The 16,342-nt window shown below is 51.3% G+C and overlaps 1 protein-coding gene across 1 annotated transcript; it reads left to right on the top strand.

The window, feature by feature from the left end:
• The first annotated feature begins 7,710 nt into the window (after positions 1 to 7,710).
• LOC119848470 (perilipin-3-like) lies at positions 7,711 to 16,342 on the top strand. The gene is made up of 8 exons (XM_038384376.2): positions 7,711 to 7,920; positions 9,427 to 9,494; positions 10,533 to 10,728; positions 11,284 to 11,366; positions 11,872 to 12,136; positions 14,411 to 14,610; positions 14,780 to 14,908; positions 15,006 to 16,342. Exons 2-8 carry the CDS (start codon positions 9,444 to 9,446, stop codon positions 15,348 to 15,350), a joined length of 1,269 nt encoding a protein of 422 aa, XP_038240304.1. The 5' UTR covers positions 7,711 to 7,920; positions 9,427 to 9,443; the 3' UTR covers positions 15,351 to 16,342.

Here is a 16,342-nt window from a genome sequence, read left to right as displayed (position 1 = left end):
GCCCTTGCTAAGCAAGCACATGTATTCTTATGGTGAAACATTCCAGAGAAAACCTATTAAACATCAGAAAAGAACCTCCACACACATTCCCAAAAAGAAAAGGAGTACTTGTGGCACCTTAGAGACTAACAAATTTATTAGAGCATAAGCTTTCCGATGAAGTGAGCTGTAGCTCACGAAAGCTTATGCTCAAATAAATTTGTTAGTCTCTAAGGTGCCACAAGTACTCCTTTTCTTTTTGCGAATACACGCTAACACGGCTGCCACTCTGAAACAACACATTCCCAAAGATCACCTGGCCCCTCCAGCTTCATCATCACATTAAAATTCAGCAGGCTCAGTTTGGCGCACATATTTTCTGTTCTGTCTGGAGAGGTTAAGAAATGCTGTACAGACAAACCCTCTTGGTGTCTGTCTGATATTCCAGGAATTGGCAGGCAAGGAGTGGCCAAGTGACAGGGCCCAGAGTGTTGCACATTTCTTGCAAAATGGGGACAAAGAAAAAGGGAGAAAAGCCAGCAGAAAACCTTGCTAAGAGGAGTGATTTAAAAATGTGATCGTTTTCTCTGTAATCGTACTAACCTAGCGCTTTTCATCAGATCTCAAAGTGCTTGACAAAGGCACTCAGCCTCATTATCCCTGTTTTACAGATAGGGAAACCAAGGCACAGAGCAGGGAAGGGACTTGCCTACGGTCACCCAAGCGGCAGAGTTAGGATGAGAACTCAAGTCCCAGTCTGGTGGTGTAGCCACTGGCCACACTGCCTCTGTACCATTTCATCAAAGCACCATGAACCACTGATAGTGCTCAGAATGCATGTATGCTTTTGGTGATTTGGCTTTTTGCCATTTCCATGAGATTTTTTGCAAACTAAAGGTTTTAAGCACCTGTAAAAACTGAGCTTGGTAACTCAGGTGCAGGTCACTGCACCGTAACATACAAATTCCCATTACTACTGCCTCAAGCACTAACAGTGAATACTCTTCTACCACCCAGACAGCAACTGGTTAACCAGCCCAAACACTATGAGTCATGGCCTCTCGGATCGGTGGGACGTGCTTGCTATTGAGCAGGGCACCTCAACAGTGGTTGCCTAATGCCGCATGCACCTGGGAGAATGGAGAGGAGCATCCAAGGACTGTCAGAGCCCTTTCTTCTCCCCAGAGCTAGGGTGGGCCTTAGCAACATGATCAGAATAATGGGTAATAATAGCCCAGTTGTACTTCTGCTTCAAACACAGTCCCCACCCAACTGGCGCTTGACGGCATGATCGGCTCGCTGCCTAAAGCAGCCTTCCAGTGACTCAGGATTGAAAGCAGCCACAGAAAGAGGAAGATCCTTTCAGGCCCTAAAAGCAAGGGTCCTATCTTCTGAACTAGGGGTCGTTTTAGCCAAGGGGCCAGGGAATTGTTCTGATCAGTCACAGCAAACAATAGAATCACTGTCGATTTGTCATCTGGGATGAGTGTTCGGAGCTGCACGGGCATCACTTTAGTACTGGGGAACTAACCCTTCTTTAGCTTGCACAGAATTTATCTCCACCCCACGCTCGCTGGAGTTCCAAGCTTGGCAGTGCCATCACTGCTCCTGGCAAGGATTGCAGGCTCAGTCAAGGGCTCTAGCTAGAGGACAGCTAGATTCCTCTTTAGAGTTACAGCCCAGTGAAGGAGCTGCAGCCGGCATCATTTTACAAGCGGCATCTCCACAACTGCGGTTCCCATTTCTATTGGCTGCTGTCATTTCCACTAGCTAGAATATCCACTTAGACCCAGATCATCAAAGGTACTTTGGCACCTAGCTCCCATTGATTTCAATACCGCAGAACCTATGAAGCTCTGGACTTCACTATCCTAAACTGCCTTATAGTGTTGCTGCGAGCTGTTAAACAGCTGCTGTGTTCCACCTCAGAGATAGCTGCATTGCATTAGTGGTCGAGGTGAATCTTTGTAAAGCAACTTAGAGTGAAAGGTGCTGTAGAAGTGATACATGCTTTACTTTCATTCTCCTAGTGGAAAATACTCCAAGTTCTGCTGATGCTGTAGCAGAGGAGGGGAGACTTCAAGGAAGAGGCTATCTGGCTTTACTAGGCCTGTTAGACTGTGAACAAGGCCTGTGGCACTGAACTTTACCCAATCCTTTATCTGCCCCATCACGTGGTGAATGCCTTGGGGTGTGCAACTTTTTCTAAACTTTCTCCATCTGTTGCATTACATCAGCCTCAGTCCCAGCTTGTGATAAGAATGTAGGTTGAGGAAGTGCAGGGAATTTCATAGAAGTGTAGGGCTGAAAGGGACCTCGAGAGGTCTTCTAGTCCAGCCCCCTGCACTGAAGCAGGACCAAGTAAACCAAGACCATCCCTGACAGGGGTTTGTTCAACCTGTTCTTTAAAATCCCCAGTGGTGGGTGTGATGGGTTTGGTCACAGAGATCCCCTTGGGACTGTCTCCTGATGTGCTGAAATTACGTCTGAGCCCATTTTCCCTGCCAGCCTGGGACTTCCAGAACTCTGCCTTGTTGAGCCAGACACACTAGCCTTTTGCAACACAGACCCAGAGTCTGAACCACGTCCCCAAAGCTGCAGGCTTTAACAGAAAACCACTCGGCAGGTTACCTATCTCCAGCACCCAGACACCCAGTTCCCAATGGGATCCGAACTCCAAATAAATCCATTTTACTCTGTATAAAGCTTATACAGAGTAAACTCATGAATTGTCTGCCCTCTATAACACTGATAAAGAGATATGCACAGCTGTTTGCTCCCCCAGGTGTTAATCACTTATTCTGGGTTTATTAATAAACAAAAATGATTTTATTAAGTATAAAAAGTAGGATTTAAGTGGTTTCAAATAATAACAAAGTAAGTCTCCAAGCAAATTAAAACAAAACATTCAAGTCTAAGCCTAATACATTAAGAAACTGATTACAGATAATATCTCACCTTCAGAGATGTTCCAGTAGGCTTCTTTCACAGACTAGACTGCTTCCTAGTCTGGGCCCAATCCTTTCCCCAATACAGTCCTTGTTAGTTCCACCAGACATCATAGGTGGTAAACAGGGGTATTCTCATGACTGGTACCCTCTTAGTTCTGCACCACCCCCTTTTATAGCTTTGGCACAAGGCAGGAATCTTTTGTCTGTGCTTGGCCCCCACCCTTCCTTCTAAATGGAAAAGTACAAGATTTAAGATGGATTTCAGTATCAGGTGACATGGTCACATGTCCCTGTGAGACCTCATTCTTCATTACCCACGGGCTGGCCCACACATACACAAGAAGCCTTGCAGATAAATAAACCATTTACAATCAATTGTCCTAGTCAATGGGAGCCATCAAGATTCTAAACCACCATTAATGGCCCCCATTTTGCATAATTACAATAGGACCTCCGAGTTATACTTCATATACCTAGTTTCCGATACAAGAATGCCACATTCATACAAATAGGATGACCACACTCTGTGGATTATAAACTTTGTAATGATACCTTACAAGAGACCTTTTGCAGAAAGCATATTCCAGTTACATTATATTCACATTCATAAGCATATTTTTATAAAGCATATGGAGTGCAACATCACAACGAGGATTCCACAACCTCCCTTGGAATCCTATTCCAGTGTAGGTAGAAAGTTTTTCCTAACATCTAACCTAAGTCTCCCTTGCTGCAGATTAAGTCCATTGCTTCTTGTCCTACCTTCACTAAACATGGACAACAACTGATCCCCATTCTCTTTAGAACAGCCCTTAACATATGTGCAGACTGTTATCAGGTCCCCCTTCAGTCTTCTTTTCTCAAGACTAAACATGGCCAGTTTTTTTAACCTTTCCTCATGGGGCAGGTTTTCTGACTCTTTTCTCCTTTTAGTTGATCTCCTATGGACTCAGTCCAGTTTATCCACATCTTTGCAGATTTAGCCCTAGGTCCTTCAGGGCCAGGTGCAGTGGTTAAAGCCCCTGGCTACACTTCTAAAGTTGTGGATTTGAGTTTGGTTTGATCTCCCCACCTCAGCTGTAAAATGGGTGCCTGATCCATTGGATTATGGCAGGTGGACAAAGGTGGTTGGATGTGACCTCTCTAGTGTCCCACTGGCTGCAAAACTGGCATCAGCCCAATGAACCATTGGCTCAGGGGAACTTTGATTTTCTGAGCCAAGTCCCCTGTGTGCAGCTTTGGAGATAAGCTAAACCTAATGCACTCCCCGAGGGCAGGGAAGGAGAGCAACAGGCAGCTAAATCAAGAAGTAGGGCAGTGGGTCTTGCTGTGACTTGCTCTTTGGCACCTAATTTAGTATCTCCCTTCCCTGGGAGCTCAGCACACCCATGTCCATAGGAGCCAGTCTAGTTCCCACCAGCAGGGAAGTGACTGATCAGATTAACATTTAGCTGGTTTCCCACAAGAGAATGGGGATGCACCTTCAATCTCGGCCTGACATCACAGCTCAGGACAACGGGGATCAAGGCTCAATGCAGCTTTCCAAACCCAGACCTGATGCTGCTGCCTAATCAGTGGAGTAGCAATTATAACAACAAGCCTGACCTCTGAGAGCGCTTTTCATCCACAGATCGCCAACCAGGGAGGTCAGTATCATTATTCCCATTTTACAGATGGGGAAATTGAGGCACTGAGCAGGGAACTGACTTGCCCCAGGTGACTCAGCAGGCCTGTGACACAACCAGGAAGGTCTCCTGAGTTCCAGCCCGGTGCCCTCTCCTCTAGGCCATAAGAGAGGAGATTCTTTACAGCCAGAGTTGCTGGAAGGATGGCTTTGGCTAAATAGCCGGCTGGCATCAGAGAACTGTCTCAGCTCAGCTCACTCTTTAAATGGATTCCGAGTCACTCCGCAGCCAGAGAGAACCCCTGGGCCCTGGGTTAATTCGGCCCTGCCCCTCAAGCTTTGAACTCTTCACCAGCTCGCACTCCGCCACCACCCTGGGCCTGAGGCTCACAGCCCGATCTGCAGAGGGGCCGAGCACCCCAGCGTTATCATTAGCAGTCCAAGGTGCTTGGTCCCTCTGCAGATCGGACCCTTCGAACGGAGGAGGGGGAATGATGCAGTCACAAAACACTCCCCGAACAGCTAATTCAGGGGCTTGATTGCAGGAACCAAGGAACTTCCATTGGCTTCAGTGGGAGCCACTCGGATCCCCGGCAGTTTTACTTTCGTGTCTGCTCTGATTCTGCCTCCGCTCCCCTTAAAGGGGGCGACACGGCAGGAGGCCGATACGTGGCCTGTCACTGTGACAGGCATTAACAGCAGCTCTGCCACGCTGCATGCGACCTGTTGCTCTAAATGCCCGCAGCTGGCTCAGCCTCCCTGCATTCTGGAGGCGCACGCAGCAAGTGACCCCCTCAGTACAGAGCCCTCCCTGCCACATGGCAGCTGAGCCAGAGGATCCTTCCCTGTCAAGAGACCCCACCTGAAGCTGCCAGGCTCTGGAGCCAAACCGGGGGGGCAGTTCCCGGCTGCAGCTGGTGGACGTCGCATCTCATTGCATGACCGTCAGCAATGCCAGCACCCATCAGCCCTCATGCTCTGAGCTCTCTGCTCACGAGCCTGCCTCTCCCGGGGAGCCGTGGGCTCACACATTTCTGAACCAAAAAGGGCTGGGTGGGGGGGTGGGGGGGGTATGAAAGGGATCAATGCAGCTGAGCCGCTGAGCGAGGAACTGGGGCCCTCACAGTATTAATGGAATCTACAGTAGGGATCAGCCCGCACCAAACAGCGACCCCCCCCATGGCAGCTGTGGCCCATCCCAAATGACTGAGCGAGACCCTGGGGCAGGGTCGCAGAGGGAGAGCTGGACCTGTGATGAACCCCCACTGCCCCCGGCCCCAGCCTCCAGGAGCAGAGCAGACAGTTTGCCAGCCTCCTGTGCACCAGAGTGAAGCTGAGGAAGACCCAGACCCACATAATACCAGCAGCCCGCTTCCCTCCCTCCCCCCAGAGACCCCCCGCAGCATCATTCCCTCCTACACCCCCCCCCCAGGCTCTAGACACCTTCCCCCCCAGCTCCCCGCCAGATTCTCCTCCTCCCACCCTACATCCTCCATCTCGCCTCCCCAAGGCTGTCTCAGCCAGCTCCCCTCCCCCTGAATTTTGGTTCCCCCACAGCTCCCCTCCCCAAGGCCGCACACCCAGCAGACCTCCCCCATCAGCCCTCAGTGCCAGGCTGGCGGAGGGGCAGGGGGTTATGGCTCCAGGCTGCAGCCAGCCCAGCAGGAGACAGAACAGCCCCTGCTGGCCTCAGGTGCCAGCCTAGTCACCCCCCCCATCCCTGCCCACCAGCCTGGAGCAGCAGTTCTCACCCTGGGGCCCCTAGCCAGGACATGTCCCCTCCTAGTCAGCAACCTGGGAAGGTTTGGCCCCCCCCCTAGAAATCTAGGATCTCTCCTAGCTCAGGGATGCTGCTGGCCCAGGAAGTAGCCAAGGAGTCAGAGGTGCCCCATTCGATAACCTTTTCCATGGGACCAGCTTGCTGCCTTTCTAAACCGTGTCAGGGCGATCTCCGGGACGAGCGCCGGCCCACAGACCGCTCGCTGAGAAACACTGGCCTAGGGAGCCGTCAAAGCGCTAGGCTCTAGTGCAGAGGTGGACAAACTACGACCCGTGGGACCGTCCTGCCCGATCCCTGAGCTCCTGGCCCGGGAGGCTAGTCCCTGGCCCCTCCCCCACTGTCCCCCCTCCCCAGCAGCCTCACCACTGGGTGGGCAGCAGCTGCAAGCTCCTGCCTCTCTGAGCAGCATGGCAAGGGGGCACGCGTGGCACTGGGGGCATTGGGTTGGGAGTTGGGGGGCAGTCAGGGGACAGGGAACAGGGGGCGGTTGGGGTGGGGGGGTCCTGGGGGGCAGTCAGGGACAGGGAGCAGTGGAGGTTGAATGGGGAGGAGGTTCTGGGGTGGTCAGAGGTTGGGGAACAGGGGGGTTGGATAGAGCGTGGGAGTCCCGGGGGGCCTGTCAGGGGGCAGGGGGGTGGATAGGGGTTGGGGCAGTCGGGACAGGGAGCCAGGGGGGCTGGATAGGGGGTGGGGGTCCCAGGGAGGCAGTCAGGGGACAAGGAGCAGGGGTTCTGAGGGGGGCAGTCAGGAGGTGGGAAGTGGGAGGGGGCAAATAGGTGGCGGGGGCCAGGCTGTTTGGGGGGCACAGCCTTCCCTACCCGGCCCTCCATACAGTTTTGCACCCCGATGTGGCCCTAGTGGTTAGAGCAAGGAACCCAGACATTCAGGACTTCTCCCTTATTTTCCACCCTCTGCCACTGACTTACCCTCTGACCTCAAGGCAAGTCACACCCCCTCTCTGCCTCGGTTTCCCCCCACGTAATATGATCATGGCAACTATCTCCCAGGAGGGTTAATGTGTATTTGTAAAGCACTGTGAGATGAAAGACACTAGACACACTGATTATTACTATAGAGACAAGATGGGACCCACAAGGCTACCACAGCACATACAATTGTTTCTAGAGCTATTTAGCAGCACCCAGGAGGCCTGCGGGGTGGGGAACAGGCCTCTGTATTGTCTACTCCTCCTATGACCATACCAAAGCTACCATAAATCCTAGATAACCATCACCCTCTAAAATAGACCAGCCCCAGGAGCTGTTATGACACGCTCACTTTCTACACCAAAGACCCAGGTCTGATCCTTCCTCGCCCCTCACAGCAACCAAGGAGGGCGAGACTTAAGTCTCCAACTCTGGGCTTGAGTGGACTCATATGTGACTGAGGAGGATCCAATTCCAATGCAACTTGCTAGGGATCCCCACCCACATGCCAGGCCAGCCCTTCCTCAATCAAGGTGGGTGGTTCTGGTTGTCTCCCTGAGCTACCCCTCCTGTGCTGGGTGGGGCTCAGCACTGGTATATAAAGGCTGGGCAGGGAGCAGGGGTTATGCTGCATCTGGTCTGGAGTTGTGGAAGAGACAGGTAAGGGCTTGTAATGTTCTTAGCCTGTCTATGGGGGTGGCTTTCCGAGTTATAATTAAATATAATTTGAGTCTGTCAAACTCTAGGCTTGTTTGCTCTCTGATAAGAGCTTGGCAAATGGACTCTGACTGCTTTAGCTTTCTTCTTTTCTTGTAGCGCCAGGCAAACTGCCTGGCAATTCAATGATACTAAGGGACTAATTTGCTGTCTGGGAACTCACAGATTAGCCTGTAACTGGCTGGGTTGTGCAGCTGACTTGTATTGATCTGTCTAGTACAGAAGAGACTTATTTGCAAAATGAAAAGGAGGACTTGTGGCACCTTAGAGACTAACAAGTTTATTTGATTGATATATCAATCTCCCCTCTGTATTTTCCACCAAATGCATCCGATGAAGTGAGCTGTAGCTCACGAAAGCTTGTGCTCAAATAAACTTGTTAGTCTTTAAGGTGCCACAAGTCCTCCTTTTCATTTTAAACAAGGTCACCCTGTAACAGGCATGTCCTGCCAGGAGGGTTCAAAGCAAACGACTCAAGTAACAGAAACTTTGCTGCCTCAATAGTGTGAACTCATGACCCACTCAATAGTTGATGTGGGGTTTTTGTGGTGTTCCAGCTCTGGGGTCTCAGCTTTGAGACCTTCAGCTTTTAACCCTCTTGAGTCCCAGCCAGGGGAGGGAAAACTTGACTCTAGACTCCCCTGCGGTTCCTATTCATTTGCCAGCAGTGTTTGGAGCCAATTGTCTCATGATCAGTGTCTGACTCATAGCTTGTTTAAATGATTGGAGGCTGGTAATGCTACTATGACTGGCCTTGTGGCTTTCTTCCCCCAGTGGCTGCATTGAGCCCCTTCATGGCTCTCTCCAGCCCCACTCTGAAGATGGGAGTGGGGAAGGTGCTTAGCTCTTCCAATCAGAGCTAGGCTTCCTTGCTCAGCTGTTGTGAACACTGCTCTAACACAATCAAATGGCTGTGAGGTGGGGGGGCTGGCTTCCCCCCCCACCTTATGGGGGAATGGAGGGTTATGGTGTGAGCTGAGAATTCATCTAACAATCCACCACTGACTACCCCTGGTGCTGGTCTGAGCAGTGACCCTGACTCCAGTTAGTGGCTGGCAACTGAAAATGGAAAATGGTGACACAATCCTAGCAAAGCAGGAGGTGTCAAAACAGCAATGAGCTTCTCTGGGGCGAAGGCCGCTGTTAGCAGCTGGGGCCTTGGCGGCAGCTTGTTTTGCAATCCAGACTGGAAGGTCTGGGGCATGTAAGTGCAATCATGTCCTCCCAGTGCCTGCTGCCTCCAGTCCAGGGGATCTGCAGTGATGTTACTCAATGCATTGTGCTGTTGAACCTCCCAGGGTCCAACACAATGGAATGACCCCCAGAGGAGGCTGCAACTAGGCTCTTGCTGTTGGCCTCTGAGCCGCCTTTATGGCCCTAGCATTTACTCAAGCCTTATCTTCAATGTTGGCAGCTTAACTAGTGAGTTTCTATATCCCTTCTAATCAGTTTCACCAGATTCCGCCATGGCTTCTAATGACCCCAGTGCTGCTTCCCCAAAGGATGAGGAGCAGGAGGTAGGTACATGCTTGGGCTCTAGGGTCTCTTTGTGGTGGGCTACTGGCCTCTGCTAGGAAACTGAAGCTGGGCCCCTTAGCCAGGAAGTCTTAGTGGTGACTACAATAAGAAGGCTAAGTGCAGCTTCTCAACCCTTCACCTGAACAAACCAGGAGGCAAGGGGCTTCTCCAAACAGTATTGCATTGGTATAACTTTGGTTTACATTTACACCTAATGTAGCTAAACTAGCACAAAGCCATATGGCTCCTCCCTTGGTCTAAGAGTGCCTTCATCTAATATAAATTATTCTTTACTGACTTCATGTAAACCAAAGTATCCCTCTCTGAAAATGTCCCCACACAACATTTTGCACTGGCTTAAGGATAGAGCAACTTCAGTTTTATTGGTGCTACTTTCTCCTGTTGATCTAGGGCTAGTCTGCTTGCCACTTTGGCAGCACTAACCTCTCTGGGTGGGGATTCGGAAGCTGAGAGGGGTACAATGAGGCCAGATCTACACTATAAATTTACTTTACTATAACTGTCGCTCAAGGGGGAGGGGGAAAATCCACAGGCCTGAGCCCTGCCATTCTACCTATCTAATGCCATGTGTGCACAATGCTATGTCTACCTTCTGTTGACACAGCTACCACCTCTTGCAGAGGTGGACTAACTATGCTGACAGCAGAAGCTCTTGTGTCCCCATAGTAGTGTCTTTCCTTTGGTGGCACAGCTGCTTGCTGCACTAATTAAGTGTAGACCTGCCCTGGAGCTCTCATGAAGAGATCTTTTTCTTCCTTTTTGGGCTTGTTCTTTACTAGGCCTGGTCTCGCATATGGCAAATCCTGGTAATAGGACACTGAATCTATCTAAATGCTCTGGCAGTAGAGAGGGAAGCACTTGGCAAGCTGGAAGTGGTGGGAGTAGATGACCCTCTAGGCCAGATCAGCTGAGAGCCCCCCCACCAGCTATTGATGGCAGAGCCCATGACTCTGCTTGGAAGGGGAGACTGCATGGTAGCCCTCACCCTGTTTACCTTACTACCTTCTCTCCCTTAGAACATAGCAAACCGGGTGGCCAACCTGCCCTTGGTCAGCTCTGCCTACGACATGGTCTCCACAGCTTATGCCTCCACCAAAGAGAACCACCCGTACATCAAATCTGTCTGCGATGTGGCAGAGAAAGGCATGAAGACCATCACTGCGGCCGCGGTCAGCGGCGCCCAGCCAATCCTGACCAAACTCGAGCCGCAGAGTGAGCAACTTGGCAGGGGGTCGGGTGGCATGGCCCCAAGTGAGGTGTGAAGGGCACCATGGTCTGCTCTCCTTCCCAGGGTGTCAGGCAAAGAGCCTTAGGCCCTGCCAGAGGGAGGAGTTGGGCTTTTCACATCCAGAGCTGTTGGCTGGTTGAGGAACATAACCTACTCCCCAGGCCACAGAAAGCTCCAGCTGGAGGGTTTATGGAGGTGGAAGTGTCCACAAAACCCTTGGGTGACAGTGTCAGTTGCTTGGAGTATAGTGTGGGACAACCTTGACCTGTCTGGGTGGCCTAAGCTCAGAGCCAGGTCTTTGCAGCAACAGCATCCAGCATCCAATGGAGCTGGTCCAGTTCTCAACCCATTCCAAGCTGTTGCAAATCAGCTTGCCCTTGTACCTACTGAGCAAAGTCTTGCCTCTGACTTCTGCTACCCCTTCAGAGGCCCCATGCATCCAGGTCTCTAGCTTCATAAACTTGTGTCTTCCCAGAACTTGTTGTAACGGCTGGGGCTCTTCATGTGAGAAGCTAAACTGGTTTGTTTTTTTTCTTAAGTTTCCACAGCAAATGAGTATGCATGCAGGGGACTAGACAAGCTGGAGGAGAAGCTGCCAATCCTTCAACAGCCAACAGACCAGGTAACCACCTCTCTGCTTCAAAGCCTTTGTAAATGCAGGGGGAGCAGTGACTTCTGCTCATCCACTCAAGCAGGAGAGTTTAGCAATGAGCTCTAAGACTGAACAAGGAGCAGAGCTACATGGGGGCATGGCTTGATTTGCTGACTAGTGCCTGTGGCAGCAGCTCAGTGTGGGGCAGAAGCGATCCATTTGCTCATGGGATGTATTGTGGCCACTCTGAATTAATGCCCCGGCTGTTGGATTTCTGCAACAGTGTAACACCCTAGTGCAAACCTTGCAGTGTTCCATCGGCACAGTATGCCTGCTGTAAACTTGCTCTGATGCAGTTCTGGACAATGCAAATGTGTCTAATCTAGATGGGCCCTAAAGGAAGACTTTAAAAACTTGGATAGAGATCAAACCTAGGGTCTTCCTCCCCATTGTCCAAGGGGGAAGCAAACCCCCCTGCTCTGCAATATTGCAACCCTGGCTTGAGGTATCATCTGATCTAACCTGACCTCTCTAGATCATCTCCAATACCAAAGACCTGGTGACTGCCACAGTGACTGGTGCCAAAGATGCAGTGAGCAACACCATGACCGGGATGGTGGATATGACCAAAGGGGCTGTCCAGGGGAGTGTTGAGCTGACCAGATCAGCAGTGACCAGTGGTGTGAACACAGTCATGGGCTCAGCAGTGGGCCAGATGGTGGTGAGCAGCATGGGTGCTGTGCTGGGCAAGTCAGAAGAGCTGGTGGATCACTACCTTCCTATGACAGATGAGGAACTAGGTAAGAAAGCAGCAGCTGCTCTTTTCCTGTGCACTATAGAAGGAGGTAGTGGGATGAGGGGGTGTGAAGAGAAAAGTTGGGTCTGTCTACCCAATGCCAGCTGCAGCTGGGTTCATGGCTTCAGTTGAAGCCATCCAGCCTACAAGATTGGATTTAGTTTCCTGATAACTGTGGGGACCTCAAGGCTCCTTGTTAAGCCCTGGGAGAAACTACTGCAGTCTCTCCATAATAGAATGAATACAACCTCTGCTAGCTTCCCTGGAATATGGTGTTTGCTGTGAGGTGGGAAGCATAGCTGGGGGAGCAGCCTCTCCCTCAATACCTGTAAGCCTCAGGAGTCCTGTTCCATACAGGGTGCTCTGAACATGAAGACCACTAAAGGAGAAGATTGCTTGGCCACAAGCCAATCTAAGCAGGTAGCTAGACCATCTCTGCCTGAGGCTTGCAGACCCTAATAGAATGGGGCAGGGAGATGAGTGAATTGCTGGATCTCTTGGCATCTCCTCCTTGTATAGAGGTCTAACCCAAATAGATACAGCTGGGGCAGTGTTGCCTAAGGGCTAGAGCACTGGAGTAGACTTTGGCTATCCAATCTCTTCCAAACTTTGCCCCAGGCCTGCCAGGTGCCCTTCAGCAAATTCCTTCAGAGCAGAGCCTCTGCACCCCCCCCCCCACGGCCTCTGAAACAAGGATGATACTTGCTGCCTCTAATGCATTGTTCTCCTTTGTACCCTGGGATGGCCAATCTGGCTTGTTCAACAGCTGTCTCCTGAATCCTCTAGCCTGTGGTGCCTTTGGCAGTCAGTGTAAAACAGCCACTCCTGGTCTGCTCACACAGCCTTCAGCTTGTAAATTCACCCCAGCTACACATGGGAGTGCTCTCCTGGCTCCTTCTGAACTACAGACAGGGCAACTCCTGCAAGTTCTCAGCCCAGCCTTGTTCCCCAGATGTGCACCTTGCACTGGTCCATATTCTCCTGGATCATGCAAGCTCCTAGATCATCCATCATGCCAACACTGGGAAATGATGCACCATCCTTGTCTCAAAAAAAACACTCCCTGCCCCACTCTAGTCCAAACACCCTAAGACTCCCTGCCCAGGATAATAGGCCAGGGGAGGCTCAGTCTCCCCTGCCACCAGACCCCCACAAACCCTGCAACTGGGGGGGGAGTTTTGGCTGTATTCCCCATGCAGGTTCTGGGGTGGCTGAGGCCATGGTATTTGTTCAGTTTCCTGGGTTCATCCATAAACTCCCTGGACTCCAGGGGGATTACAAATGAACCCAGGAAACTGAGTAGCAAATACCACTGCCTCAGCCATCGTGGGACCCACATGAAGCATAACAAAGCTGCTTTTCCCCCCACAATGGCTTGGTGTGGAGAGGGGAGGTGCAGCTGTCTCTGGCCTGGAGAGCTGAGCCCCCCCTCAATTGGCTATGGGGGAGGGGCAGGGGACTTCAGGGACTCTAGCTGCAGGGATGGATGGAAGGGGCAGTGCCAGGGGGAGGGGCTGGCCTCCCCTCAGTGGGGCTCTGCCTGCTGTCCATAGCAAAGATGAAACAATACAATAGATCAAGTGATGACCAGTGACAAGGCACAAGTCAGAATTCATTACAAAAGAGACCCAAAATTGGGGAGAGGACACTCCAGCTAATGCCTTCCAGCCTGGCCCCCCCCCTTAGTTCAGTGTCATCAGCCAGTTCCTGAAGGCCCTAAGCAGAAGAGATGGGAGGTGGAGCAGTGGTCTGGAGGTCACTGTCTCCTGTTCTACCTTTCTCCCCTCTCTGAGGATTTGCACTACAAGGGGCTTAAAGCCTCCTGGGTATGGGAGGCTCAAACCATGACAAGAGGTATGTCTTGGTACAGCTTTTCCCAACAGGGGAGAAGGCTGGATATGTGAGTTATAAACACCTTGCTGGTCTCAGTCTCTGAGAAACTGGTTCATAAACGTTGCCTAGAATTACAGCAGTTCTGGAACAAACCTATGGTGGAAAGGACCCAATTCAACAGGATGCTGCTATTCCACAGATGGCCATTTTCAAATGGTGCCTCAGGCACACTTCAGACAAAATAATTCAACTATAGAAATATGAATGTGGGGTACAGGGTGTCCCACCCCCATAGAAATGAAGTGCTACATCCACTTGGTATACTTTAAGCATGTTACCAAGCTAGAGGCATTGCCAACTCTATAGAGGCAGTAAGGGCATATCCCATACCTCCCTTGCCAGCTCCTCCACCTGGCACCACTAACCCTCCACTCTCTGCTTCCAGCTAAGCTGGCCACATCTGTGGAAGGCTTCGAAATGGCATCCGTGGAGCAGCAGAAGCAGCAGCAGAGTTACTTTGTGCGCCTGGGGTCCCTGTCCACCAAGCTCCGCCACCGAGCCTACCAGCACTCCCTGGGCAAGCTGAGGAATGCCCAGCAGAGCACCCAAGAGGCTCTGTCCCAGCTCCACCAAACCATAGAACTGGTAAGAATGCAGCTGTGGGCCACACATGCGTGCACACGTGCGCACACACACCCCCGTACTCCTCAAGCTCCTCCTGCCACTCCTATAACCTGGCTTGTGCCAAGCCATTGAAGTGGCCAACATGGCAAGGTCCCTTCCTGGTGCTGATGACAGATGTCTCCCCTTCCAGATTGAGCATGCCAAGCAGGGTGTTGATCAGAAGATCCATGATGGCCAGGAGAAGCTGCATCAGATGTGGTTGGAGTGGAGCCAAAAGCAGCCAAGTCAGAGAAAGGAGATGGGCTCTATGCAGCTAGAGGTAGGTCATGAGAGGCTGACTCCAGCCTACAAGTAACCACTTGGCATAGGGGAAGTCTAGTGTCTAAACTGACTTCTGACTTGATCCCTGTTTGCAGCAGGTAGAGGAGCAGGCATTGGCCATGTCCCGCAGCCTCACCCAGCAACTGCAGACCACCTGCCTGACTCTGGTGTCCAGCCTGCAAGGCCTCCCTGCTGACCTCCAGGACAAGGTGCAACTGGTTGGTCACCATGTCAAAGAACTACATGCTTCATTCTCCACTGCCACTTCCTTCCACGACTTGACTGGAAGTGTCTTGGCCCAGAGCCATGAACGAGTGACCAAGGCCCGCAAGCTGGTGGATGAGCTGATGGATCATGTATTGCATAATGTCCCCCTTTCTTGGCTAGTGGGACCCTTTGCCCCATCAGGCAAGCAGCAGGAGGAAGTGGAGATGGAGTAGTGTCCTACAGATACCCAAACCCCCATGAAGCTCTAGGCTTAGGAGTGCCCCTCTGAGTCCTCAATCTGGGATGGTAACTCATGCCACTTGTCACACCTCTAGCCTGGCTCTCTAGCTAGATAGCAGCACTTGCTGTTCTGATAAGTGCCTCAATCCTGGCATCCCTCATGCCTTGCTTAGGTCTGTTCTTATTGCACTAAACACTTGGGGAGGAGAAACTATTCTGCATCTCACGGGGGGGGGGGCTTAGTCTCCCAAACCTGCCTGTGGACTGAGTTAGGGGCTTGCCAGCAAAATTGACTCCCTCTGATTAGTCAAGTGACCCCAGAATGGGATCTAAGGCCCCAGCTTTCAAGCAGGGGTGTCTCATTTGCCAACTCAGGCTGTTGCCTAGAGACTTCAGAGCATCTGATTTCTCACCACCCCATCAGTGATTTGTGGGTGCCCAGCACCTCTGAAGCCTAAACCACTTCTATTTAGCCCCCAGAGCCAAACCCTAGCCTTGTCTTTGAGACTTTTAAAACAGACCCTTCACTCAGGTGGGTAGCACTGGGCAGTCAGTTTAGCATGTTTGTGTTACTTTAGTGGCCTGCAAATCCTCCAGAATCCTAGTAAAGAGCCAAATAAATCCTTGGCATGGGAGCTGTCATCTTATGACCCAACTGGGTGTTTCATATGAAACATCACTAACTTTAGATCACAAGCAAATGTGGCTTAGCCCAGGTAAACATTATACAAGCTGCTCCAGCCGTGGGGAGGAAGTGGTCACTAAGTGCCACAACAACAAACCACTGACCCAAGTTGGGCTGACTGGTTTGGGGTCTCTCCACTCAATCAAGGAAACTTTCTTGTTAAGAGATCAGTGTTCTTTTAGGACTACTTCTAATGGCTCATGTAGGATTCCTTTCCTGCCCAATGCAAAGTGCTCTGGCCCCGACTCCTGTATTGGGTAAGAACATTTTGCTCACAATAAAGCTGTACATGCATTGAAA

The sequence above is a fragment of the Dermochelys coriacea genome, chromosome 25, assembly GCF_009764565.3.
Source record: "Dermochelys coriacea isolate rDerCor1 chromosome 25, rDerCor1.pri.v4, whole genome shotgun sequence".
In the NCBI taxonomy this organism is placed as follows: Eukaryota; Metazoa; Chordata; order Testudines; family Dermochelyidae; genus Dermochelys; species Dermochelys coriacea.
This window is presented reverse-complemented; position numbering and strand designations above follow the sequence as displayed.